General features: G+C 38.7%; 3 protein-coding genes across 3 annotated transcripts; 1 reads left to right on the forward strand and 2 right to left on the reverse strand.

Annotated features, from left to right (window-relative positions):
- Nucleotides 1-893: 893 nt before the first annotated feature.
- LOC149014318 (DnaJ (DUF3353)) lies at nt 894-7,614 on the reverse strand. The gene is made up of 5 exons (XM_089156282.1): nt 7,293-7,614; nt 5,326-5,514; nt 5,105-5,208; nt 2,348-2,798; nt 894-2,270 (listed from the first exon to the last, which is right to left on the reverse strand). The coding sequence occupies exons 2-5, from the start codon at nt 5,469-5,471 to the stop codon at nt 2,120-2,122; spliced, it is 852 nt and encodes a 283-aa protein (XP_089012408.1). The 5' UTR covers nt 5,472-5,514; nt 7,293-7,614; the 3' UTR covers nt 894-2,119.
- Nucleotides 7,615-10,149: 2,535 nt separating this feature from the next.
- LOC149014319 (putative TPR repeat-containing protein At2g32450) lies at nt 10,150-13,437 on the forward strand. Its single transcript, XM_089156326.1, has one exon. The coding sequence runs from the start codon at nt 10,897-10,899 to the stop codon at nt 13,303-13,305; it is 2,409 nt and encodes an 802-aa protein (XP_089012452.1). The 5' UTR covers nt 10,150-10,896; the 3' UTR covers nt 13,306-13,437.
- Nucleotides 13,438-17,008: 3,571 nt separating this feature from the next.
- LOC149014320 (uncharacterized) lies at nt 17,009-21,113 on the reverse strand. Its single transcript, XM_089157323.1, has 2 exons — nt 21,003-21,113; nt 17,009-18,270 (listed from the first exon to the last, which is right to left on the reverse strand). Exon 2 carries the CDS (start codon nt 18,243-18,245, stop codon nt 17,490-17,492), a length of 756 nt encoding a protein of 251 aa, XP_089013449.1. The 5' UTR covers nt 18,246-18,270; nt 21,003-21,113; the 3' UTR covers nt 17,009-17,489.
- Between the last annotated feature and the right edge of the window lie 3,596 nt (nt 21,114-24,709).

Consider the following 24,709-nt stretch of genomic DNA (forward strand, 5'->3'; position numbering starts at 1 on the left):
TGCAAGTGACTTGTATGTCCATTCTTCTCCTTTTTCTTTTTCTTTTTTATATTTACATTTACAGCACAGACTATGTATGTGTAGTGCTTAAAAGAAGAAACAAGTGTTAGCTTAAATTTTCAATGATTGGCTCAAAAAGACCAATCCTATGAGATCAATAGCTTGAATCTGTTTTAGGGCAAGGGCGAAATTCATTCCTATATTAATATCCTAAAGATGTAGTCAAAGTGTGTGTAAACTTATCCGGATAAGCCTTAGATTAAAAAGATGTCACTGTGAACTAGACTATTTTAGGTCCGAATTTATATCGAGAAGAATGGGTTCTTTTGTACCAAAATTATATCGTATGATATACAATATGTACATCTTTTTGTACTGAAAGAGTATTGTACTATTTTATGAAATGTTGTTTTCATACTGTATTGTATAAATTCAGTATGTTATAGTTTGGTTATCAAGTTTTACGATACAGTATCAATAACGTATTGAATTAACACCATTAATTCCAATTGTTGATAAATCTGGATCATCTCTTTTAATAGAGAGTAAAAAACACATTTTCAAGTACAAAATCAAGTGAAGCCTACAAATAAATAATAATAATAATTTAAAAAGGGTGAGACCTACAGTGGTACTCTGCCTTTTTCAGCATTAGTGGTTGAAAAGCATCTGGGGGCTCCTATCAAGGTTGCTGATCCGGACTCTTGTATCCCCTTGTGTCAATATTGCCAAGGACCCACAGTGTTATGTTGTGGGCCCCTTGTATTCGGACTCTTGTATCCCTCTCTATGTGTCAGTATTGCCGAAATCTCATATTGATAAAATAGCTAAAACTTTCTTGTTCTTGTAATCACAACCATTAGATTTCTAATGTGATTTCTGAAAATGTCACGTATTAAGATTTGAGGACCACACAGAAGATACCATACGATAGCAATCAAAAATTCTGTCCATATTAGTATTGGTAGCGATCACCAAGTATCGGCTGACACCAATATAGTATCCAGTACCTTTGAAGGGCTGGTGTAGGAAAGTGGTAGGCGAGGGAAAAGATTTTCTGTGGAAATCTACCAAAACCAGAAAAATTAGCTGCTCCAGCAAAATAATGAATTTGTAACGGTTCTTCTCTTTTTCCTGTCAATTTGATGGTAGCAGACAAAAATGCTAGAGAGACACTGAAAGAGGCCAAATAAACGAGAGATTTGAGTTTAGAAAGATTCTTCTTCTGTGAACATGATTTGAGGCTGGAGTCGCACCATGAATTTTCTTAGCCTGTTCATGGGTTTCGTGGGCACCATTGAGAATTACACAGACGGTAGAGAGACTGCCACGTCTATCAATGAGTGTGAAGCCTCCACGTCAAACTGTGGGCCAGTGGGACCCAGGTGGCTCATCGATATAATCTGTTTTCATATATAGACATTGAAAAATAGGCAAGACAAGTAGACTCCAGAGTTCCCAGTCAAGGGGTCATGAATCTTCTCTTGGCCAAAACACAATGCTGCAAAATGTGTGGTAGCCGATGGTAGATGAATACCCACCCCTACTTCAACAGTGAGATTGACAAGGAGGCTACCTTGTGTCTATGGCCCTGCATAACCATTGCATGAGATTCACAGCCCCGAGTAAGAGAGAAATGTCTCATCGGACAAATTTGGTTGTCCGATGCATCCAAGCCGCGGTCACCAAATAGGGTGGAACAACACCGTCCTTGTATCAAATTGGAGTATAAGGACATAAACTCATTGGGCACTCCTTGAAAGATTCCTGCCAAGGAGAGGATCCAATCACCCAATAAATATACATACCTGTCTTACATTTTGGCTGTTGCAGAAAGGCAAAGTTTTATAATGATCGTAAAAAAAAATCATTCCATTGATCATCTAAGTGTTACCCTCCTAACCCCAAGAAAAAAAAAACCCACTCTAGAGTCTTAACATTTACTAAAACAACAGAAGCAGCCACTCTTTCCTCAAAACTTCTCCTTTGGCTTGTTTGGAAAACTAACCAACATAGATGACCAGCTTTGTAGATTATACCCATGAACCACCAGCAGGAATGTAGACTTGTAGAACCAGGAAAAAAAATTGGAATGTAGAACAGGTAAATAGAACTCATGTTACTTCAGATAAGTGGAAGAAACCCACAGGAGAATATAGCTTATTAAAGAAGTCGAAACTTCCAAGCTCCTTGGACCACGAAGTACAGGTGGAACAACAGAAACCATCAAGAATGTTCCCAAGAGCCAAGAAACGATGAAGGCCCCAATGCTGCCACAAGGAACATGAAATTAGATGGAAGCAAAGACCTGCTGGAAAATCTGAGGAAAAGGAGTCTGGAAGCACACCTGTATAGTATAGCTCGGACTCGACTTTTCAGCCGGTCATATATGAAGTATACAGTTGCAATCAGGGAGATCGCTACCTGAAGAGTCGGTCCATCTTCCGTTGGGAAAAAAACAGTGAGTGCACCAAGAATTGCAAATGTAATAGCTGTCTTTATGATGAATTTTGAAGATGGCGTTTGAAACCTACTCAAGACAGCTTGAACAACCTGTGATTGTGTTACTTCCCTGACCTTTTTCTTGATATTGATCTTAGGGTTTTTCCTCTCATAGAACTTCTGCATGATGATCTTATTGTGAGCTGATTCAATTGCATCAATGCTTGGCTGATGTCTGGCATATTTTCGAATGAGGAAGTTTCTTGCAGCTTGGATTTCTTCTTCAGAAGCCTCCCTGCTAATTCCAAGCCGTTTATATGGATCACTTATGTTGATTCGAGGAAAAACGTCAGCACCTATTTACAGGAAATCAGAAAAGATTCTCAAGTGAAAGAATGATCTCATGAGACAAGACCAAAGAACTCAATAATAAACAACTGACAGTATTACAGATAATAAACTGTATTTACCCATAGAAGAAAAAAATATTGAAGGAAAAACAATCCGCTAATATGAATTGGATTCCTGAAAAGTGTAAAAAGTCATGGCTGGCCTAGCTGTTGCTTCCTAAAAATGAACATAACAACTAATTCCTACCACCAATTAGGCCAAAATGCCAGATGGTTGACCTGCATTTTGACCATCACTTATGTCAGGCAATCTAAGATTAATTTTAGAAGATAGAAACTGTCCTACTAAAGCCTGAACCAATAGTAGCTCATGCACATGCGTTAAAAATGCAAAAATATGAAAATGCATTTTTAAACAATTATGAAATGCCATGAGCTTAAGCTAGACGCAGGGTCTTGACATCTTGTATATTCTTCACTTAGACGTTCTTGGAGTACATCCTCTTGTGTAGAAGTGTCTTGAGTAAACTCTCTTGGTTTGATATGCACTTTGGTCTTGAGGGTCACTGGGACAGGTTCTGTTCATTGCATGCTCTTTAGGTAGTGTCATGACTGTCGTCCATATATGCCTGAGTGTGTCAAAGCTTTCTTGTCTTTCACTTGAGTAAATTGTCTCTTTTGGTAACCCACATGAGCAAATTGTTAGTGCATTTGTAATGTGGTTGTGATCATCAAAACTAGTGGAAGGCAAGAGGGTCATTTTTCAACGAAGGTGAGTCTAATTCCTTGGCGACGTTTTCCTGACTTATTCCCTGAACAAACATGTCACCGCAAAAGATAATAAATTCCCTTCAAGAAAATGAGTTGTCACATGATCAAAGGATAGGATAAGAGCTCAAATAGTAATTTATAAAATTGCAAATAATATATGATAGTAAAAGAAAGAAACAAGAGGGGTGGTAGGAGGATATATATCATGCGTGATAGTAAATGAAACACCAAAAGTAATTCCATAATATAAGGAAAATAGGGTTGAGTTCGAAACATCATGCATTAGAAAGTAAGACTATCAGATTTATGGTACAAGTAGTAGTGTGTGAAATAAGAGGATAGTATAGGGTACCAGCCCAAAAGAACCATGCACCTAGAAGTTTAAAGGAACCTTAAGTTGACAGCACAAAGATTGTTGACAGCACTACAACCCACTTCTGGCTTAACTCCTGGCATCCCCTAGGTATGCCATCAGGTCTATGCCTCTAGAATCCCTAAATCCACCCTTCGCTCTAATGGTAACTCTTGAATCCCCTTCCTCCTCCCCCCACCCCGCCCCCCAAAATTGAGTCTCACTCTGGTCTGGTCTAACCTTCCCCCCTCCAGCCCCTCCACTGAGACTGGGTCACCTAGTTCCCCTCCCCCTCTAGCTCCTTGTCCACTTCCTCCGCGTGGAACCTTATCTGTCACCTGTCCCCCTGGTTGACTAGCCCCCCTGGTTTGGTTCAAAATCCAAATTCCTCGCCATGCCTTCTCTACTTGGAGAGCCTTAACCTTTGCCTTCCAACCCAATCCTTCCTTCCCAATCCTTCCTTATCCACTGGCACCTCAATGTCAACCCCAGCTGCATTCTGTGTTGGAACAGCCCCGAAGATGTTGACCACCTCTTCTTCTCTTGTCCCTTCTCCCACTCCTTGTGGGAGAAAGCCGTTGTTACCATTTGGCCAGCTCTAGATGCTCCTTTGGTTCTGTAACAGGAGATGGAACTCCAAGTCCAGGTCTTCCAATTTTGGAGAGCCATCTGTTTTGATGTTTCAGCTAGAGTGCAGACATTCTCCCATCGCCCAGTCCGTGATACCCCAAGGAACAAAACTATTGTTGCCTCCCAAGGACTAGGCTCCTCACTTTTACCAGTAGGCTGCAACACCCCACCCCCCCCCCCCCCCCCCCCCCCAAAAAAAAAAAAAAGGAAAGAAAAGAAAAGAAAAGAGAGGTCAGTACAGAAATATTCCAGTGGTGATGGACACTGGACAGAACTTCACTTGGCAATACTAAATTCAATAAAACATAATCCAACTACTGGTTATTAGAAAACAATTAACCTTTTAAGCTATACCAACTGATGTAGGGATATGTCTTCCTCCATTACTGTATGGATGTTTTCATTGCACAAGGACCCAAATAATCTTGATCAACTTAACCTCAAGACCTAGTTTTGCTGTGCTTAAGTTTCCGCAAATGTTTTCTAATTTTAAATACATGATTACTTGTCACCAGCCAATCAGGAAGAAAAAGAGAAGAAACAAGGCAGAAAAAATTACCACTCAAGTTGTCAGCTGTATCACCAAAAGAAGCGCCCATTGCATTATAGATCCTGTGACTATGCAGAACCTCATTTTTCTGTGCGAAACCAATCCAGTAATGTCTGTAGAAAGTCACCCCCCGCGGGGGGGGTGAAAAGGTTGGTACTAGACCTACCAATATGAAAAGCAATTTTTCTACCAACCATTCAAGAATATAATTATGGATTAGCAGGCTATACCTATCAAAACGAAGAGGTTCCATCTTTTTCCTAAAGTTTTGATGATGGGTAAAAGCTGATACTTGACCACATATATCCCCAGAGCCTCTTTTAGGTGTATAAAAAGAACAGCGAGGTAAGCTACAAGCCAATCCAGTCACAGACATCTTCAATCACAGCAAGGTATCTGTCGTTGAAAGCTATGCTAACCTAATTAAAGAAAGGGGGGAAAAGTTATTACAGACAGCAGTTCCAGTCATTCACTTGAAATTCAGTAATGAAGAAATACAGAATTTTAACCAAATAAGGGTAAAACAGTATGACAGAAATGCATTTATAGCAGATTATAGAACAGAAATACAACGAATCAAGGAAGCCAAAGGATCTAGAAGACTAAGATTCAAATCTCAATCCATACATAAGAAAAGTGCAGAGCAACTAGAGTTGGGACAGGCATTAACAAGACACCTTGAACTAGGAAATGCACAAACACATATCACACATACATGCACAAATTACACATCAGCATGCACCAAAAGGGGTGAAAATCCACATTAATGCTTCAAACTCCCTACAAGCGGTGAGTTTGGATTTGCAATGCTTCGCAGTTGATCGTTCCTTCAGGTTCTCTCAAACTTGCTCAGTTATACCAGTTAGGACATTGGTTCACATTTAGATTGAAAGCTCCTGTTTCAATAATAATCTCAATCTATACACCCAACCATTTTTACTTCACTTAATACCTACCGCAAGTCCAACTTATATTTCAAGAAACAGAAAAACATCTCTGTTAACTGCTTTTCTGAGCATAAGCGACCATAAATTTTCACTTACATATCCAGAAACACCAGAAACATATAACTTTATCAAACAATTTCATAGTATTTTTCTGTTTCTCAGAGCAGAAAAGCAATAAAAAGTGCTTTGAATGACGTTATCAAACGAGCTGCTAGTTATTAAAGGTTTTCTTCTCTGATTCTCCATAATTAAAGTCTGAAGGTTAAGGTCTACATTAAAGAAATTATTTGAGGATTCTGCAACGAAATAGAACAACAATTCATGAGTCTCAAAGAAAGGAGTATAATTTCTTATTGATTTTCAATTGGCAATTTGTTTTTCAAACTCACAGGCTTTTTAGTTCTCAACTGGGTTTTTAAGTCATTGCTACACTGCTAGACAAAATGCAATTGAGATGAAGTTTACTCCACCAGTATAGGGCGATTATGCCAACAAAGTCTAAACATCAAGTAAATACACGCAAGATAGATCTAGGTGATCATGTAGAAAATGCCTTTCTAATTGTCTATGCATTTTTTATTTTCTCCATTTTTACTCTTCCAGGGTGGGATTATGAACAGAACCTTCAGACTTCTATGATTGGTTATGAAACTAGAAACAAGCTCACAGCAGAATTTTGTCTTAACTTAACGAGCAGATTACAAATTCCTTTAGGGAGGTAAGTGGGATAAGGTCTGCCTTCAATCATTAACCGAGATAAACAAAGTGAACAAGTTGCCAAAAACCAGCAACATTCCCCAAAATTGATATTTGGATGCTAACTCATAACAAACATCCCTGTTTCATCATTCTTCATGAAGTGGACTATAGCAAGAAGGGATAGGAACAAAGTAGAAACCTTTTCCCATGGCTTTGTCTTGAACGAGTATTCCCTCAGCCCAACTGGATAACAGATTCAGGGGAATTCCCAGTCAGGAAATCCCATTGTGAAAGTCCTCCAAAGATATCTTCTCCGTTAGAAGACACTAGAACATATTCCCAAGGAATCCATATGAATGTATTTCAACCGGAAATCATATGAAACCACACTCTATTTTAGTCCTTCAATTAAGACAGCCTCCAAAAATAGCTACCCAAAAACCACAATCGTAAGCTACTCCAACATTAGACACGATAAATTGGGAAAATGAAGTAGAAGAAAGACTTCATAACCTCACTAGAATGTTATTGGGAAGAACAGAAAGTCATACCTGATTAAAGCCCTCAAATACCACCGTAGGTGTTGCTTTCAAAATGTACCCAAATGGAGAAAGAGACCAGAAATTCAGTGAAAATCCGATATTGTGTTCATCCTTCACACACTTTAAACTCTCTCAATGAATATCGGATGTGCAATCACTCCCTAACAGCGTTTCCCTAAATGGATAATCTCGTGATTTCGCTAGGTCATACACACTGATGTCTCAACTCACAACAGATGGAGGATAGGTCATAGCAGGGAGCTTCGGAGTTTCTGAAGAGCGAAACCAGAAGTACCCAAAGAAACAACTCAACTTGTTGCCGAAACAATTACTTGCAAAATCGGAATTTGACTCAGACGAGTCGAGTTAAGACTGGCAAATTATCAGCGCCACCTCTGAGGTACTCATAATATTGATGTCACCCCTTAACTTATCCAATTTAACAAGACAGACCACTATTATTAACATTGTTAGTTAAGACTGGCAAATTATCAGCGCCACCTCTGAGGTACTCATAATATTGATGTCACCCCTTAACTTATCCAATTTAACAAGACAGACCACTATTATTAACATTGTTAGTATCTGTTAGTTTTTACTTATTTATTGTTTATATTACCCCTACATGTAAAAAAATACTATTCATGATGCATATCTCCCAAACTTTAAAATGATTTATGATTGGGAGAGGAAGTAGTGTCAGCTGGTAGAGGGTGATGAAAAAACGAGTTGAGCATGGTTTTTTCATTTAAGGTTATTCTTGTCCATTGAAATTTTTAATTTGCTTATGTCTTCGTTAACTGTGATTTCTTAAGAGTAATGGATGTCTTTGATAAATTTTTAGTGTTATAGGGGTCTGATTGATAACTTGGATAATTTAGGGATGGTGCTGAAAATTTCCCATTAAAACTTTGAATTTTCTTTTTGTACAAAGGCATCCATTTCTCAACCATTTCACTAACAACAAGACTGCTCACGTTGTGGTAATGGAATCCGGATCCTCACCCGTCGGGTTTCCAACCACACAAAACAGTGGGGCCCACGAATGAAATTTTAAACTTTTTTTGTTTTTTCCAAAAAATATTTTTCATCGTGGGCCCCACTATTTTGTGTAGTCGGGAATCCATCGGGAAGCACTTTGTGCTCCCCGTCAGGGGAGCTGATCCGGACTCGTGGTAATGCTCCATAATCAATGGATCATTTGTTTTTTGAGTGCCCATATGCCAAGGCTATTTGGTTTGGCTCCCACTTCTCTCAAGTGTTTAATCCCACTTCAGAATTTTATTTATCGAACTGGCTTAGTGCATTTTCAAAAGAAATGATAAGAAACTTGCTTCAGAACAATTCAGTCAAACCACCTTCATTTTATGGTCTATCTGGCTTGCCCAAAACAATTTCATACTTAATGGAATTGATACATCTCCATTGGAGGTGTTATCTAAGGCAGACACATATTGCTTACTCGGAATTTTCCTCGATCTGAAGCTCTTCACCAATACAAGATACCCTTCCTCCCTTAATGGACTGGTCTTCTCCTGCGAGGGGCTGGTTAAAGGTCGGTTCAGACACAACGCTTCCAAAATCTGCAACTCATGGTGGCACTGGTCTTATTGGAAGAAATAATAACAAAGACATCATATTTGCAATCTTGGATGAAATGCTTATTCTTCAATCTTAATTGGTGAACTTGATGCGATTAAAGAAGGTCTCATGTGTGCTTTGGAAGCTGGCTTTCATGGAATCAATATAGAATCAGATAGTCTTGTTGCTATTCGAGCTCTAAATGATGGTTATGTTGCTCCTTTGTTTGTGGCTCCGGTGGTGGCTAACATCTTGGCACTTGCTGCTCCGCCTATCATTGTAATGTTCTCTTATATTCTACGCTCTGTTAATATTGTTGCGGACTCTTTGGCCCTGCATGGCCTCTCCCTTGGTTCTAGGTTTTGTTAGCCTGTGAGCTCCCCTTGGTTTCAAGCTATTCTTGCTCTTGAGCTAGGCTTTTGTTCTCTCTCCTTTAATTCAAAAGAATAAACTTCTTTCCACCAACCAAAAAAGAACCCTCTATTGGCCAAAAAAAAACCCTCTATCTTCGTTTTTGGAATTAAAGCCCCCACGAACTGACTTAGGTGTACCTTGACTATATCCCGAAAGGGTAGGGGTGTCAACTGTGCAATTTGGGTTCGGGTTGACTAATGGTTCGGGCTAACACTTTAGACTCGGGTTGACTAATGATTTAAGTTAAATGTTTATGGTATACAAGAAAAAAGAATAAAAATAATAATTGAGCATCTTGTAACAAAAGGCAACATTCTATGCATAACAAAATTGTTATTCTTCAATTTCCATTAAAAATCATTCCATGTTGTATAATACCCTATAAAGATTATTTGATCTTTCAATTCATGTTCAATTTTTCTCATTGTAATATTACAATTCAAATAATATTTAATATAAGACTATAAAACGAGTTATAACGGGTGCAGTTCAGTTTCAGGTGGGTGTGAGTTTTGCCCCATCAGTCCAAACATAACCTGTTAGGATTCTGATCTGGTTGGTTCGGACTATAATGAGCTAGTGTGGTTTACCTCTATCAAAATGATAGTTTTTACATATAATTCAAATATAAGATAGAGTTTTCCCTCTATCTCCAAAAGAATTCAAATCTTGATTTCATCTGTTTTTTTTTTTTTTTGGTAGTCATCTTGATTACATCTGTTAGGTGTTAGTCTTTTGCCAACTTAGCAACCTTTGGAAATTTCAATCACCCTCTTGTTCTTGTAATGCGTGTTTATTACTTATTAGCCCATTTCCACTCGATTATAGAATTTGAAGAAGTATGAAGAAGAAGAAGAAGAAGAAGAAGAAGAAGAAGAAGAAAAAGAAAAAGGAGAAGAAAGAAGTAGGGGAAGAAACGCAGAGATTAGATTTAACCTCATTATTAGTTCTAAACATTACTATTGAGACACAAAAGCCAAATGGCCAGCCTCAGTAACCTAACTTTACAGCTCAACAGGTATATTTTCTTACTAAATCAATAATAGCTGAGCTAGTATTCCTTTTTGACCTTTTGCATCCCCAGAAACACCACACCATATCAATTTCCGTTGATTAAGGGAAGCACAAGAAATAATGAAAGGGAAGCGTTGCTAACAGCCTAATCAAGAATCTGAATTCGCTCTTCTTGCAGAAGGTTCAGTCAACTCAGGATTCAGAAAGGCTAAGGGAAGGGAAAGAGTCACTTCTCACTAATTCACTTCCAAGTTCCACCACTACCAAACCAGCAAACTTTTGGTGAGAGATCAATCAGAAAAAGGAGAATTAGTAAATCACTATCCCTTTACAATTACTTCTTCTCTTTCTCATGAGTAGATCTATCTAATTCTCTAAATCATGGAGCTAACAATTGTGAATCCCAGTTTGGGTTCACGGGAGCAGAACCCACCTCAAATGATATAATTTCTATTGCTCTGGTTGAGTTGGGCCCCTTGCTCCCATGTCTGAAGAAGCAAGATATTAAATTTAAGTAGCTTTGCTGTCTTCCTTTTATTCTCCTTAGGTCTTTTAGTTGAGGGATTTTACCCAGAAAAGAAAGCTCTCTCTGGGTCTCTGAAAGATGGCTACCAGGGGGAGCAGAGCAGAGAAAGTGAAGAGAATCTTCCAGCAATTCGACGTGAACAGTGATGGAGGTCTTAACAGGGAAGAAATGGCGGCTCTTGTCGTTGCTGTTAACCCTAGAGTTAAGTTCAGCGAGGAGCAGATCAATGCAATCCTCGATGAGGTCTTTCGCACCTATGGTGAGTTCATCGATGGAGAAAAGGGTTTAACTTTTGAGGGTCTTCTCCGTACCTATGACGACGGGGCTGGCGACGTCGAACGAGATTTCGATGCCTTAGGGCTTGAGTTCAATCCTGACACTGTCAAAGCCATTGAAATGGCTTCTGAGGCTTCTTCATCCTCGATTGCTGATGAAAGGGTGATCGACCCTCACAAGAGGCAGAGAACCGCTGCTTGGGCAGCTTCACCTAACCATGGGATTGTCTTCGACGACACCTGGAAGCTTGTTGATGATTTGGAGATTCTGGTGAAGCGATTGAAAGCGAAGCAAGCCAAGGATGGAGCGATGAAGGGGGATAACTTTGATGTCTACTCCGACCCAGGTTGGTCTAGGGAATTGGGACCTTCCACGGAGCTCTCAGACAAAAGGATTTTATGGGACGAATCTAGCCATGACTACGCTGCGTTCGTGAAGGAATTGGGGGTTCTTAGAAGTAGAGCAGACAGTGCCAGATCCAGAGAAGAAGCTTTTGATGGCCATATGGCTATTGGTAGGGTTCTCTACGAGCACCAACTGTTTAAGGAAGCTTTGATCAGCTTCAAGAGGGCTTGCGAGCTTCAGCCAACAGATGTTAGGCCACATTTCAGAGCTGGAAACTGTTTGTATGTTGTTGGAAGACACGCTGAGTCGAAAGGGGAGTTCCTCTTGGCTCTTGAGGCTGCCGAGGCTGGTGGGAACCAGTGGTCTTACCTTCTTCCGCAAATACATGTTAATCTTGGGATTTCGCTTGAGGGTGAAGGTATGGTTTTGGGTGCTTGCGAGCATTACAGGGAAGCTGCAATCCTTTCTCCATCCCATTTTAGGGCTTTGAAGCTTCTGGGCAGTGCTCTTCTTGGAGTAGGAGAGTATAGGGCGGCAGAGAAGGCACTCGAAGAAGCTATCTTCTTGAAACCGGACTATGCTGATGCACATTGCGATCTGGGTTCGGCATTGCATGCTATGGGGGAGGACGAGAGAGCAATTCAGGAGTTTCAGAAGGCAATTGATCTGAAGCCTGGGCATGTCGATGCTTTATACAATCTTGGGGGGCTTTATGTGGATATGGGCAGGTATCAGAGAGCCTCAGAGATGTATACCAGAGTTCTGGCCGTCTGGCCAAACCATTGGAAGGCGCAGCTTAACAAAGCTATAGCTTTGTTGGGAGCCAACGAGGCTGAAGAAGCCAAGAAAGCACTAAAAGAAGCTTTCAAGATGACCAGAAGGGTTGAATTACATGACACTATTGTTCATTTGAAACAATTGCAGAGGAAGAAGCCCGGAGGTAATGATGGCGCTGAAGGGGAGGGTGCATACATTGTGGTGGAGCTGTCAAAGTTTAAGAAGGTGGGTAGGAGGACTACTTTGAGGCAAGACTTGGCCAATGCGCTCGAAATCAGGGCTTTTCAGAGGCTCACCAGGTTGTATCGATGTGATGTTGATCTTCTGAAGAAGGAAATCTCAGAATCAGAAGTTCCTGTGTCATATTCTGCCAGTGGTGTTCCTGAGAAATCCATCCGCAAGGCTAACTTGGAGGAAACTCTTCGTAAATTGCTTAATTTCTTGAAGCCTGAGACCTTTCAAGGAACTGTCAAAGCAATCAATGAGAGGATTTTTACTGTCTTGGATGATTCAGGCTCTGGTAGGGTGGACTTGGGTATGTTCTATGCTGTTCTTGCCCCTATATGTAGTGGCCCTGCTGAAAGACGCAGAAGGGTTGCCTTTGACGCACTTCTGTGGCGACCTCTGAATGAGGGTGGAGTCTATATCAAGAAAGTCGATGCCCTCAAGTACATCAGATTGTTAAGAGCTATCTACCTTCCCTCCCATGGTGTAAGTGAAATGCTGGAAGTCCATGGAGAAGCTGACATTTCCCCAGTCTCCTTCTCGGAGTTCCTTGAGATGTTTAATGATAGGGATTGGGGTTTTGGAATCATGACCACTCTATTGAAACTCGAGACTGGTGATAGAAAACGCCATGGCCATCATGCTTGCACTGTCTGCTGCTATCCTATCATTGGGTCTCGTTTTAAGGAAATTAAATTGCATTTCAGTTTATGTAGTCGATGCTATTGTGAAGGGAAGGTACCTTCTGCCTTTAAGCAGGAAGAGTATAGATTCAAGGAATATGTGAGCGAGGCTCAAGCCATGAAAGATAAGTGCATGTTCTTCAGTTTGAATTCTAAAAACTCATCTGAAAATGATCCATAACTAGGTTGTACTAACTGTTCAAAATTTGTGTAATATTTCATGAAATGGTGCTAATGACATAGGTTGTAGATGTGATTAGTCAGTATCTTGTGTCTTTGTATAATAAATTTCCTTGGATGTGGAGTCTCAGAATCTTTGCCTGGTAGCTTGTGAAGTTGTTCCTTGTTCTTGTTCCTCTATACATGAAGTGATTTTGAGTAGATGAATCTTAGACATATTTTGTGCAATCATATTTGATATTTTTGCTCATCAGTTTTGTGCAGAGTCATTTGGCTTTTGAGGAGAAATAAGGTGTTTGTTCTTTGTACTTGGATTAAGTCAATTGACTGCTTGACTATGATGCTTGACTTTTCACTCAAGTGGTTAAATGGTGAAAGAGGTTGTTGCTGACCAGTTGGTTTTCACTCCTCTCTGCTTCCATAGGTTTGCTGCAATGTTATTTGGTTCCCAACCCTGACCATTTCTATTATGTGTCCTGCTATCTTCTTGTTGCACCAAAGGAGCTGGCTATGATCACAAATATACAGTAAGCTTCTTCTACATGAAATAACTAGTTGATGATATAACTTGGTGAAATAGAGAAAATGTTATAATAAGACTGTTACAGACACTGACAGAACTTTCTTTAAGTTGAACCCACCTGCTCCCTTAACAATCTTGAAGAAGTTATTTCTTGATGATTTATTAACCTAGTTATTTCTACCTTCTTGATAATTAGGAGTGGTGGATAACCTGTAGGTTTTACTCAACCAAAAAAAAGGATAACATGTAGGGTTATGACATGGTAATAAGAAGCTGGTAACTCGTAATTGTGTAGACAAGCTGAACTGTTGCATGGTGAAAACCAAAGTTGGGCCACTGATGTCATTCCCACTCTATGTGATGCTGTCAAGTAGCAATTGTAACTCTTTTCTGACTGATACTGCTGATACATGCAGGACCAGAATATTGACAACAATAACCATCAAAACTGTCTTTGACATTGAGGCATTGAATTTCGGAAGAGTTTAACTCATACATTAATTGATGGTTCAGAATATTATCCCTACTAATTTCAAGTTTTCTTGTCTTGGAGCCCTGAAATTATGTGGCCAAAAAGCGCAACTCAGTATGCTGTTTACAATGTCTGAATTCCAGTTCACAAAAACACTTAAAATCATAATCCTCGTACTATTTTTTTTCCTTCAGTTTTACATAATCCTCATACTATGAACATCACATTTTCTTTTGTTGGTTGAAGAGTTGATACTGTGGAGTAAGGGTGGGTCTTTTGGCTGCAAGACTTAGGATATGGATCAGGTATGAACGTGGCTACTTTCTGCAAAATGTGTAGGAGGTTAGGACTGACTCCATCCCACCCTTCCATGGGCCCTGTGAGAGCGGGTTAATACTGAGTTACAGTTGTTTTTTTCTTGGCATTGTACTGTGGTGAATTTTAGCTAATTCTTCTATAAGCCACTTGTAATATCGGTGGTAACTTCTTACTGAAAATCTGCATGAATCCCCACTAAACTTTTTTGAAATATTCATTTATATCTTCCTTAAATCTTTGTTGTGTTTTCATGAATAACCTTCTTGCTTACCTTACCATTTAGGGGTGTTGGCCATCAAAGCTGTCTGGCAAAGTTAAAGTAGAGATGGTTTGGAGCTAACCAGAACTGTCAGATATGATTTCTAGACTACCATCCAAAAAATGGAAGTCATTCACTTGTGTTTCCATACTATTCTTTTGGGTCTACAGGATGCATTTAAACATGTGTACTTTACACATCATGTTACATACTTCAGGTTGAGGGAACAGAAGTCCCTCTATCTCTTCCATAGCCTTTGCAGCTTAATTTTGCCTTTCCCCCCCCCCCCCCTGTTGTATTTGGGTTTTGGGGTTGTGGTAGGCAAGGGAATCTATTTTGCTGAAATTGAACTAAGAGGAGAAGATAGTCTCTGATCAAAACACACTCTTTTCCCTTGTCAATTCTCATGCTTGGTGCATATAACATCCAAAAACTAACATTGGTCTGTATACTTTCTTCATGAGAGATTCTTCTTGGTAGTGATGTAATTTTCAAGGGACCCAGAGTTTTCTTATATGATCATTTGGTGAAGATGGGCGGCCCTGTTCCCTTTCAATATCCCATTATAGTGGAAAAATCATTGATACAGATTGTGCAGCATATGCGAGGGTGTTTAAGAGAGCCTGTAGAGTATGTTTCTTGCTTTGAAACATTATTCTGGGATAACATTGTTATTCTTTAGTTGTAACTTAAGAGTTGTAGAAGCTTTCTTCAGTTGAACTAAAAATGACGACAATAGTTCGGTTTCCACCCCCATCCAATCCATAATTTAGCTATTGAGATGTTTGGGAGATTCTTCCATTGTTTCTATGAGATCTGAAAGTTACTTGCAGACTTTGTTGATGTTGTCATTTCAGCTGCTTGTTCTCTTCTATTGATGGTCGACCTTGTTACCTCTATCATGATATCCATAATGGATGGCTTAATAAACGGATACCAGTTACCTCCTTAAAGATTGTCTCAGGCAAATCGTGCTTAGTTGAACAGGCCAGAGAAGTCATCCCTAAGTTGGCTAAAATATGGGGACGTGTATGTACTGAAAAGGAGGGTTGCTCGTGACAATTAAGGTAGAAATCATATGTCAAAAGAGCCCATGTATGCTGCTGTGTGCTAGTTGAATGGATTTCTTCTCCTCCTGGCAGGGGCGGAGCCGGATGAACAGGAGGGGCCGGGGCAATGGGGCCCGAGGCCCACCAGTAATTATATTTTAGGGCCTAAAATTGGAATTAATAGAAATTCGGAGGGAGGAAAATAATATTGAGAAAGAGAGGATACGATGGAAATTGAATCCAAGTTTGCACTCTCAATATTTGGGCGGGGAAAAGAAATAGATAGAGAGATTCTGGGATAAATAAATAAAAATAGGAGATAATAATAGAAATTTGGCGGTTGTTTTAATAGAATACTTTTCCTTAGTTAAAACTAGGGTTGTGTCCTTGAGAGTTGCTTTGTCCCTCTCTTTATTTAATTTTATTTTTAATTTTTGGAGGGGCCAAATGTGGTTTTCACATTTAAAGATAGAGAATGGAACAAGAATATTTCCATTTAATCCGGCGCCCCCGGTCCCCGTTGCCGCGGCCTCCTGGAGAAGCTAATTCCGGCAAGAGAAACTCAATCTCTCTGTTTTACTAGAAAATGAAAAGGCAATTTAGAGGTTGGAAGTGGAACAACTCAAATGCTCTGAATAACAGGGCATGTTCCCTTTGTTAGATTAGCTTATGGGGATCTCATAAGATGTTCAGTATAAGCGAAGCTGCTTCTTTTTTCTGTCTAACAGACAATCTCAACTTGTTTATGTACTTCAAAAATACAAGACCAACCAATTGGGACTATTACTTTATACAAAACCAGGCCATCAATTACAATTGGGAAACTAGTAATAGCGAGTGGAATGAATAAATACCCTGCTATGAACCTCTAGAAGTTGAATCACATCATATTCAAGAGTTCAGATCTCCTTAGGGTCGGGGCAAAACCTGCCATTTATATAAAATAGTTCCCCTCCCCCTCTTACGTATAAAGCTACCTGAGAATGCAATCGAGGGGCGCATAAATTGGCACGGATGAACTTCAGTTAAAAATGAAAAAATAATAAAAAAACAACCATCCATGATTACCATGTTACCATCAATTTTATACAATCAGCAGACATGCTGCCCACATCATGACCTGATAAGGTATTATATTTCACACCAATTTGGACTTGTGCTGTATCATATAAAAACTAATTTAAAAGGAAAATTACTTACATGGTGAGTCATATGGCTGAGCTGACTCTCTGCATAAGCTGCTCTACAGAATTACAAGGGATACAAGGTATCTAATAATTATCCAGCACCCAAAATGTCAAGCCATCTGTAGGGTTAGAATACAAAACCAGATAAACAGAGCAACAGAAACTCTTTATATGGGATGTAACTCATAAAAATTGTTGCCCAAGCTCGCATTTGAAAGGTCAATAACACCTCCAGTAACTTAGTTGAATCCATCAGCTTTCACATAGTTCCGACTCTATTTTTCATGGTTCCTCTCCAGGGTTGAAGAGCTTGAAGGTGACAATAAAACATCGATATAGATGAGTGTATACTTGGAGGACCATAAAAGAATACACATTCAATCTAAGGAGGGATGCGAAGATGGATCAGCTATGCCAGCAACGGACGAACCCAAAGATAGATCAGCAATGCCAGCAATTAGATCATCAAGTGCTTCCACATCTGAATCAGTAACACCATTTGTAGTTGATTTAGTTCGCAAGGAACTTTCTGCGAGAGCCTTTTTTAACTGCTGGACAAGTTCAGCTTCTTCAGCAGGTGTATCCAGATCCCAGACCTTGAAGATCTCATCAGATAAAGAATCAATCTCATTTTTGAACCATAAATCTTCTCCTGCAACATCTATGTTTTCTCCAGGATCAGGAGGACTTAAGGAGTCACTTCGCAAGTAACTGAGATATCTTGCAGTTTCAGCCATTCCACTGATAGGAACAAGGTCGTCATCATCAGTTACACCTGGAAATGGAGCACTTTCTGTTTCTTCAGAAGGAACAAAGTGAACATCAGTTCCTTCTGGAAATGAAGTAGTTGCTGCCTCATCATCCTCACTCATGGGAAAAAGCTCACCAGAAGTTCTTTGTGAATTTGACCCATTTTCAGTTTCTGAAGTCTCAAGAAGTGATTTGGAATGCATATTGACAATATCTAATAATGCATCTTTCAGAGAATCCCAATCACTTTCATGCAGTTCAGGATCATTATTAAAGCAAGAATCAACCCATGCCACATCTTCTGAGGAAACCACATCCCCAATCTGGACAGGATCTTCTGAATTAGAAGTAGGAATTTGCAAAACATCACCTTCTAATGCCATGGCTACAGAATGTTGGCAACAGAATCTGTGAAGGAAGACAAAGTGATTAGCAGCAGTGAAAATATGCCCAAAAAAAAAAAAAAACTATAAGCACCATTTAGGCATTTAGGTAAAGTAAGGAAGAGAAGACATTAGTCCTCTGGCATCCAACCGTTTGCAACATCCATCCTCTCCAACATTAACAACTAGACTGATCAAACACATTAATAAACAATTTTGGTAATACTAGGCTAGACCATACACCCTCTCTTTCCTATTCCAACAGTAAAAAAAATGTGCCAATGATCTGAAAGTTATGGCCACTTACACCTAAATCAACATTAGCCATAAGTTGACAGATGAGTCAATATTGAGATCTCTGCCCAGACTCATGCGCACAGAAACAGTGGCCAACACCCAATATCCCTGACTCTAGATGAATGCTTCGAAAGAAAATGAGAAATAAACAGATAACTAAAAATGCAGCAACACTAACAATTGAATGCACATTAATAGCTTCAAGGCATGAATATTCAGCTTACAAGATAAGATCAGCAGGAAACTGCAAAACAGAACAGAAAGCACACAAACATTTGACACAAATCACACTGATCTGTTCTAAACTAAAGCACTTTGTTCTTGTAAACTTGTCAATGATTCAGTCAAACAAATGGCAGATTCATAAAAGCCTGAATAAACCTGAGTGTTAATGCGAGAGCCTCCAAATATTGGATCACATTAAACTCCTAGGAACCTTACTATTTGGTCATCATATTCGACCATCTTCAAGCCTCACACAGAGATTTGGTTGACAGACTTGTAAAGAACCAAGTACCTCTTCTCTAAAATAAAGTGACAGAGAATCTTAAACTGCCTCACCCTTCTCTCAATTCCCAATATCCAATGAAAAATGAAAATTTCTAATGCTGCATTGAAATAATATCATCTGAAATAAGGAAAAATAATAATAATAACCAAAAGGAAAAAAAAAAAAAAAAAAAGGTACTCAGAACACATAAACTTGGAAAGTCAACCCCAACTTTGATAATCCCATGGTTAAACGCTCCGTCTGGCAAGAAGAGAAGGAAAAGAGGCAATTAAGAAGAAAAAAGAGGAAATATGAACTTTTGTATCCATTACCAACAAAAATAGCATACCACGCACCAACTAAAACACTCAAAATCAAGTAATCAAATTGTAGTCTGCAACCAAATTCTAGGATTTCTTTACCCAACAAAGAAAGTCTTGGATTTAAACTACAATGTATAAATTCCAATCAGTTATATCATCAATGGCCATATTCTCTTTTCTTTTCTCAACTAGTTTCACTTCTCTTCATTTCCCTTCACTCGCAATTAGAAGGAGCATTCATCCCCCCCCCCCACCGGGGGAAAAAAACACTAGGAGCCTAAATGTATAATATTGGGGAAATGGTCCCCTTCATTTTAAATAACCAACCATTCAGCTAAACCCGAAGTCCAAAACACAAGAGATTGTGAACCCCCATACCCAAAATCCAGTAGCAAACTTAATTTGTTTTAGTAATGATTTTTATCAGAATGCCTCCCTTATCATTTGAAATCATATCATCATGAAAAAGTCCAGAAAATATGAAATCTCAATAATTTGGTTGATTGGACAATAAAAATCATGGAGTTGAGACAGAATACTCCCTTATGCATATGAGTTTTTCATCTTCTACCTCGCTATGCATAAATAAATCCTCTGGCTCCTTGAAAAGGGATTACAGAAAAAAGATTATTTGTCATGTAATTCATCACTTACAAGTAAACTAAGTCATCATTCCTTTTTAAAGGCAATATATGCAGAAAAGAGAGAAGTACCAAATGACTTGGTCAACCTTGCAGACTTAACCAGCTTATAAAGTAGCATTTAAGTAGAGGGGAGGTCCAAAGGACAAATGAAATGACTAACTAATGCATTGGTCATACTGCCTCATCATCACCCAACCTCCCCCACCCCCAAAACAAAAAGGAAAAAAGGAAAAAGAAAAAGAATAGTAGAATAGAATGAGAGACAAAAGGTCCATCTTAAAGGGAAAGCAGTAGCCATGATAGAAGAAGGTTCCACCACATATAACATGGATGAATTCCAGTTAAACCAAGAAAAATATGGATCTGCTATGTGGATACCTAAGATGACAGCAATGCAATTTAGTCAACATGATGCAGGTCAAGAACAATACAACATACAAAGCCAAGAAAACTAGGAATTCATTCACAAAAAGAGCATTAAAGAGTAGCATATGTGGACTGAGATGGAGAGTTACTGTAAGACTATTAAAAAACTAAAGAGTAACCTGAGTAGTAACACTGCCGGTTGCCATTACCTCAGAAAAATTGGTGTCAAAATCTTGCAAGATTGTTCATAAAAGGCGGTGAAGTCATACTAGATGTGCAATGAGATGAACAATTAATGAGAACCAGGTTTAACAAAGATTGATCCTGCCGAAAAAGAACCCAGCAAGAGAACGTTTTCCAATTTAAAATGTGAAGTTTATCGAATGACTTCCATAGAAAGGCTGCGAAAATTTTTCCATAACTTCCAACTTCTCCTTTCCAACAAGAACTAATTTTTTCGGTTTCCTACTACAGAATTTCAAAAAGGTCTCGATACTAGGATGGACCACCCCTTCTAACAATCCATGGCAGAAACAATTAAGCAAGTGTTTTCATTATGAACAGAACATGATCATGAAAATCAGAAAGGGCAATCTCAGACGACGACAATGAGGGACGAAGAGGGGAAAACCCGTACCTTTATTCACGCAAAACTTCGGATTTCAAACCCTAATTTCGATGAATCGCGTAGACTGAGAAAACGAGAAGGAGAAATTTTTTCATGATCAAAGGAAGAGGAAAAGCATCAGCAGATTCAGCACTCAAAAGTCTCAAACTAGGCGGTAACGCGTTCGAAGGAATTTTCACCTTTGACGTACCATCAGATTTAAGCCACGTGTCATTAATTTCATCAGACCGTATAAAATAAAAAGAACAAATTGCACTAGAGCCCAAAATGGAGGCTTAAAACAACACCCTACTTGTTTAAAAAGCAACACGAAAATTGAATTTTCATTTGATATAATTTTAAATTTATCACTGAAAATCATTCACACTGTTTTTAGTGATAAATTTGATAAATATATTCAATAAAAATTCAATTTTGGGGTCTTTGTACTTTTTAAACATAAAGCGGGATGTCAATGCTTTAGGACCTCCATTTTGGGTTGTCAGTACAATTTGTTTAAATAAAAATGCAAAGTATGACTGTAAATAAAAAAAATTTTTATATATATTTTTAAAAATTTTAAATAATAGATCGTGAAACTGGGTTCAACCCTTGCATGAGAGAAACACTATTCTCTTCTTGTTCCCAAATTAGCAATCTCATCTTCTTCCACTGGAATTCAAAATTTAACTGTTGAGCATAGTTCATGTTTCACATTATATTGTTGATAGACATGGGTCCCCTTTTTTTTGGCCTCCAAGTTTCTTTACAATTTGAGCTTAAGCCCATAAATAGTTGTGACTTAGCGTTTCTAAGTGCATATATATATTCAGTTGTAATAGAATATCTGTAATAGTTGTTTGAGAATAATATAGTGAAAAATATAATGTTGATCGTAACCTCACATTGAGGTGAACCAGGGTGAAATCCGTCTCTTTCTTTCTTGTTTTCTATTTGATTGTATATGATTGATCACTCTAATCCTAACACTAATGAGCTAGCCACTTGACAATACCATCATATTTACAAATTTTCAATTCATAAGCCATCTTCTTCTTTGGGTTTCTTCTAAAAATAAATAAGTAATTCAAGATCAGGTTTTCCTTGCAGGAACGTCATCTCCTGTTCCTCTATAGGATGCTTCTGATTTGTTTCATTTCTCGCTTGTCTTCCGGCCTTATCAACAAATAAGAGTCTAGCTCTATTGATTCTAAATCACCATTTCATTTCATAAATTTTTTCACCACATATTTTGTGGAGTCCATGTAAAATCCATTGGGCCTCACCTTTAAATTATTTTATCCTATTATGCTGTAGGTCTACACAGTATATGTGGTGGAAAAACATGTACTCTCTTGAACGGGAGGTGATCTAAACTCAACTTGGAAGTATGTGATTCTAAAATCAACATAGACATGCCAAAATACTAGAGCGAAGACCTAGACATCAGTGAACTTTGGGCCTTAATGTTTGGGAAAAAGAAAAATAAAATAAAATTGGGCCATAAGTTATTGATGGGAGCCCAATGGGCTGAAATGGACCTTTATTAATTATGTCATACATTCAGCCCTGAAAATGTTGCTTCACGCAGCCAGCCACGGACCATTATCCTATCCATTTCTGACAAGAAAATGAACCATCCATTTCCTTGTAGATATATAACATGTGTTCCAATATTACATCAAATGATTGAGGTCCATTTATAAATCATATCTCATATAAAAGGTTGATGTGACTTATAAATAGATTTCAACCATTTGATGTGATATTATGACACATGTCATACATCTACAAGGAACTGGACTGAAAAAAATTCCAGCCAGCCACTACCATCCGTCCACCAAAAGTCCACACTTTCCTTATGGTTGGAAACTTTGAATTCATAACAGCATCATCCTGAACTCCCAAGTTTCAACTCCAACAGGTCTCATGAACATAGTGAAAGATATCACCCCTTTTTTGGTTATTTTATTTCTAGTTGAGAAGGCAATTACCTTGACAAGGAGGGTTAACTAGCCGAATTCCACCTCTTGAGTGTTAGATTTGTATAACTCTAGTATCTTGTTTTCGTCCTACTTTTTTGAATGAATTTTAGTTTACCAAAAAAATGGCGATCCATCTTGATGACGAATTCCACGATAACAAGAAATAGAAACTAATCCTTCGATGCTAGTTCTCCCGTCTTCAATTCCCAACGAACAACATGATCTTGACTTATCATTTGTTCAATTTGATCACATCCCTTTCTTCGTTAGCTCTTTTCTTTTCTCAAGAATAGTAGTTGCTGGGGCAAAGCCTGCTTTCTTTGCTCGGCAAATGGGAGAGAAAGTAAGATTAAAAAAAAACACGTTCTATCTTGTGGGGACTAATGAATAGTAGCATGCATAAGCTTGTCGCCGCCTCGATCTCAATTGTTTTCAGCATTAATTGCACGACACTGAAGTTGAGCCTTTTAAGTATAGTTATCCTAATTGACATCTGGGTTTATGAATTCTATGAGAGGTCGGCATGCAATGTCATGTCGGCTGCAATTCTTGAATCAAGGAGCCACTACCCTTGCAGTCAACAAGGACGAAACCTGACGTCCAAACATGAAAATGTTAGGATTTGTTTCTTTCTCAGGGAATCTGTTAGAAGGGAGTTAGGTTCAGTGTTTCAGTTTAAGATAACTGTAGATGATGGAACTTAACTGACCACCATCTTCTTCAGGGCCAGGGACCTGCAGCCTCTCTCTGTCATTCAAACCCAACCACTAACCATCAACCAGTTAAAAAAGTCTCATTCAACCTGTCACTTCATCAGGATGCTTATCGATGTATCCTTCTCCGAATCCGGATCTTCTCCCTGTCGGGAGTGCAATCTGTGCTCCCCGATGGCTTCCTGACCACAAAAATCGGTGGATCCCATTGGTGAAAAAAAAAAACTTTTTTTTTAATTTTTTCTAAAAAGTGTTTTTCACCGTGGGCCCCACTGATGTTTGTGGTCAGGAAGCGTCGGGAGAGCACCCGTCGGGGTCGCTGATCCGGACTCCCCTTCTCCAAAGGTGAGTAGTTAGAAACTTAGAATTCAACAGGAGCCATCAGCCAAGTACGTAAAGTTTCTACTCATTGTAAAGTTAGAAAATTTTCTCTAATCGGAAACTTAAAAAATTTGGGAGGAGGGGGTAGGGGCCCTCCTCCTTCAAGTGGGGTAGGGTTTCTTCATTGTTTTCAGCAATTCATAAAATCGTGCTTGGAAGCAATGAGCAGCTCAAGGTCTAGATACATTTTGGAGTTTAAAGTAAATCTGGACCGTTGAATGAACATTTTATTCAACAATCTAAATTTGCTCTAAACTCCAAAATAGATCTGGGTCATTAACCGCTAGGAATAGCGCTACTCTCAAGCAAAATCACAATTCATATGGAATGCCGGTCATTGTCAAATCAGTAACAAGGACGGATATGACCTAGGATTGGGAAGGAAAAAAGATGTGATAAGTCAGAAATATAAACTTAAGAATTCCTTATTCTTAGTGTCTCTATGCAAGATGTTGTCATCACTGGAACAAAAATACATTGATAATTAGTATTTTTTCACTATTTCCAGTGAAAATTTGATGATTTTCATTCAAAACTAGTATGAGATCTAGAGAGTTTAATATAAACTTTTGTTTGTCTCAAAAAATAAAAAATGGAGGAGAATATTCAAGTGAAGGTGTCGAAATCTATGTACGAAGAAAAGAATAACAAATAAAAA

Source organism: Hakea prostrata, chromosome 5 (genome assembly GCF_041222555.1).
Source record: "Hakea prostrata isolate BN-2017 chromosome 5, UWA_Hpros_2, whole genome shotgun sequence".
Classification (NCBI taxonomy): Eukaryota; Viridiplantae; Streptophyta; class Magnoliopsida; order Proteales; family Proteaceae; genus Hakea; species Hakea prostrata.

Excerpts from the sequence above, each read along its gene's own strand:
- LOC149014320 (XM_089157323.1), bottom strand. The coding sequence starts at position 18,245 with ATGGCATTAGAAGGTGATGTTTTGCAAATTCCTACTTCTAATTCAGAA.
- LOC149014318 (XM_089156282.1), bottom strand. The coding sequence starts at position 5,471 with ATGTCTGTGACTGGATTGGCTTGTAGCTTACCTCGCTGTTCTTTTTAT. Across the intron at positions 2,799-5,104 it reads TACAGCTGACAACTTGAGTG|GTGCTGACGTTTTTCCTCGA; the intron begins GTAATTTTTTCT and ends TCCTGTAAATAG. Across the intron at positions 2,271-2,347 it reads GTCCGAGCTATACTATACAG|CATTGGGGCCTTCATCGTTT; the intron begins GTGTGCTTCCAG and ends TCCTTGTGGCAG.
- LOC149014319 (XM_089156326.1), top strand. The coding sequence starts at position 10,897 with ATGGCTACCAGGGGGAGCAGAGCAGAGAAAGTGAAGAGAATCTTCCAG.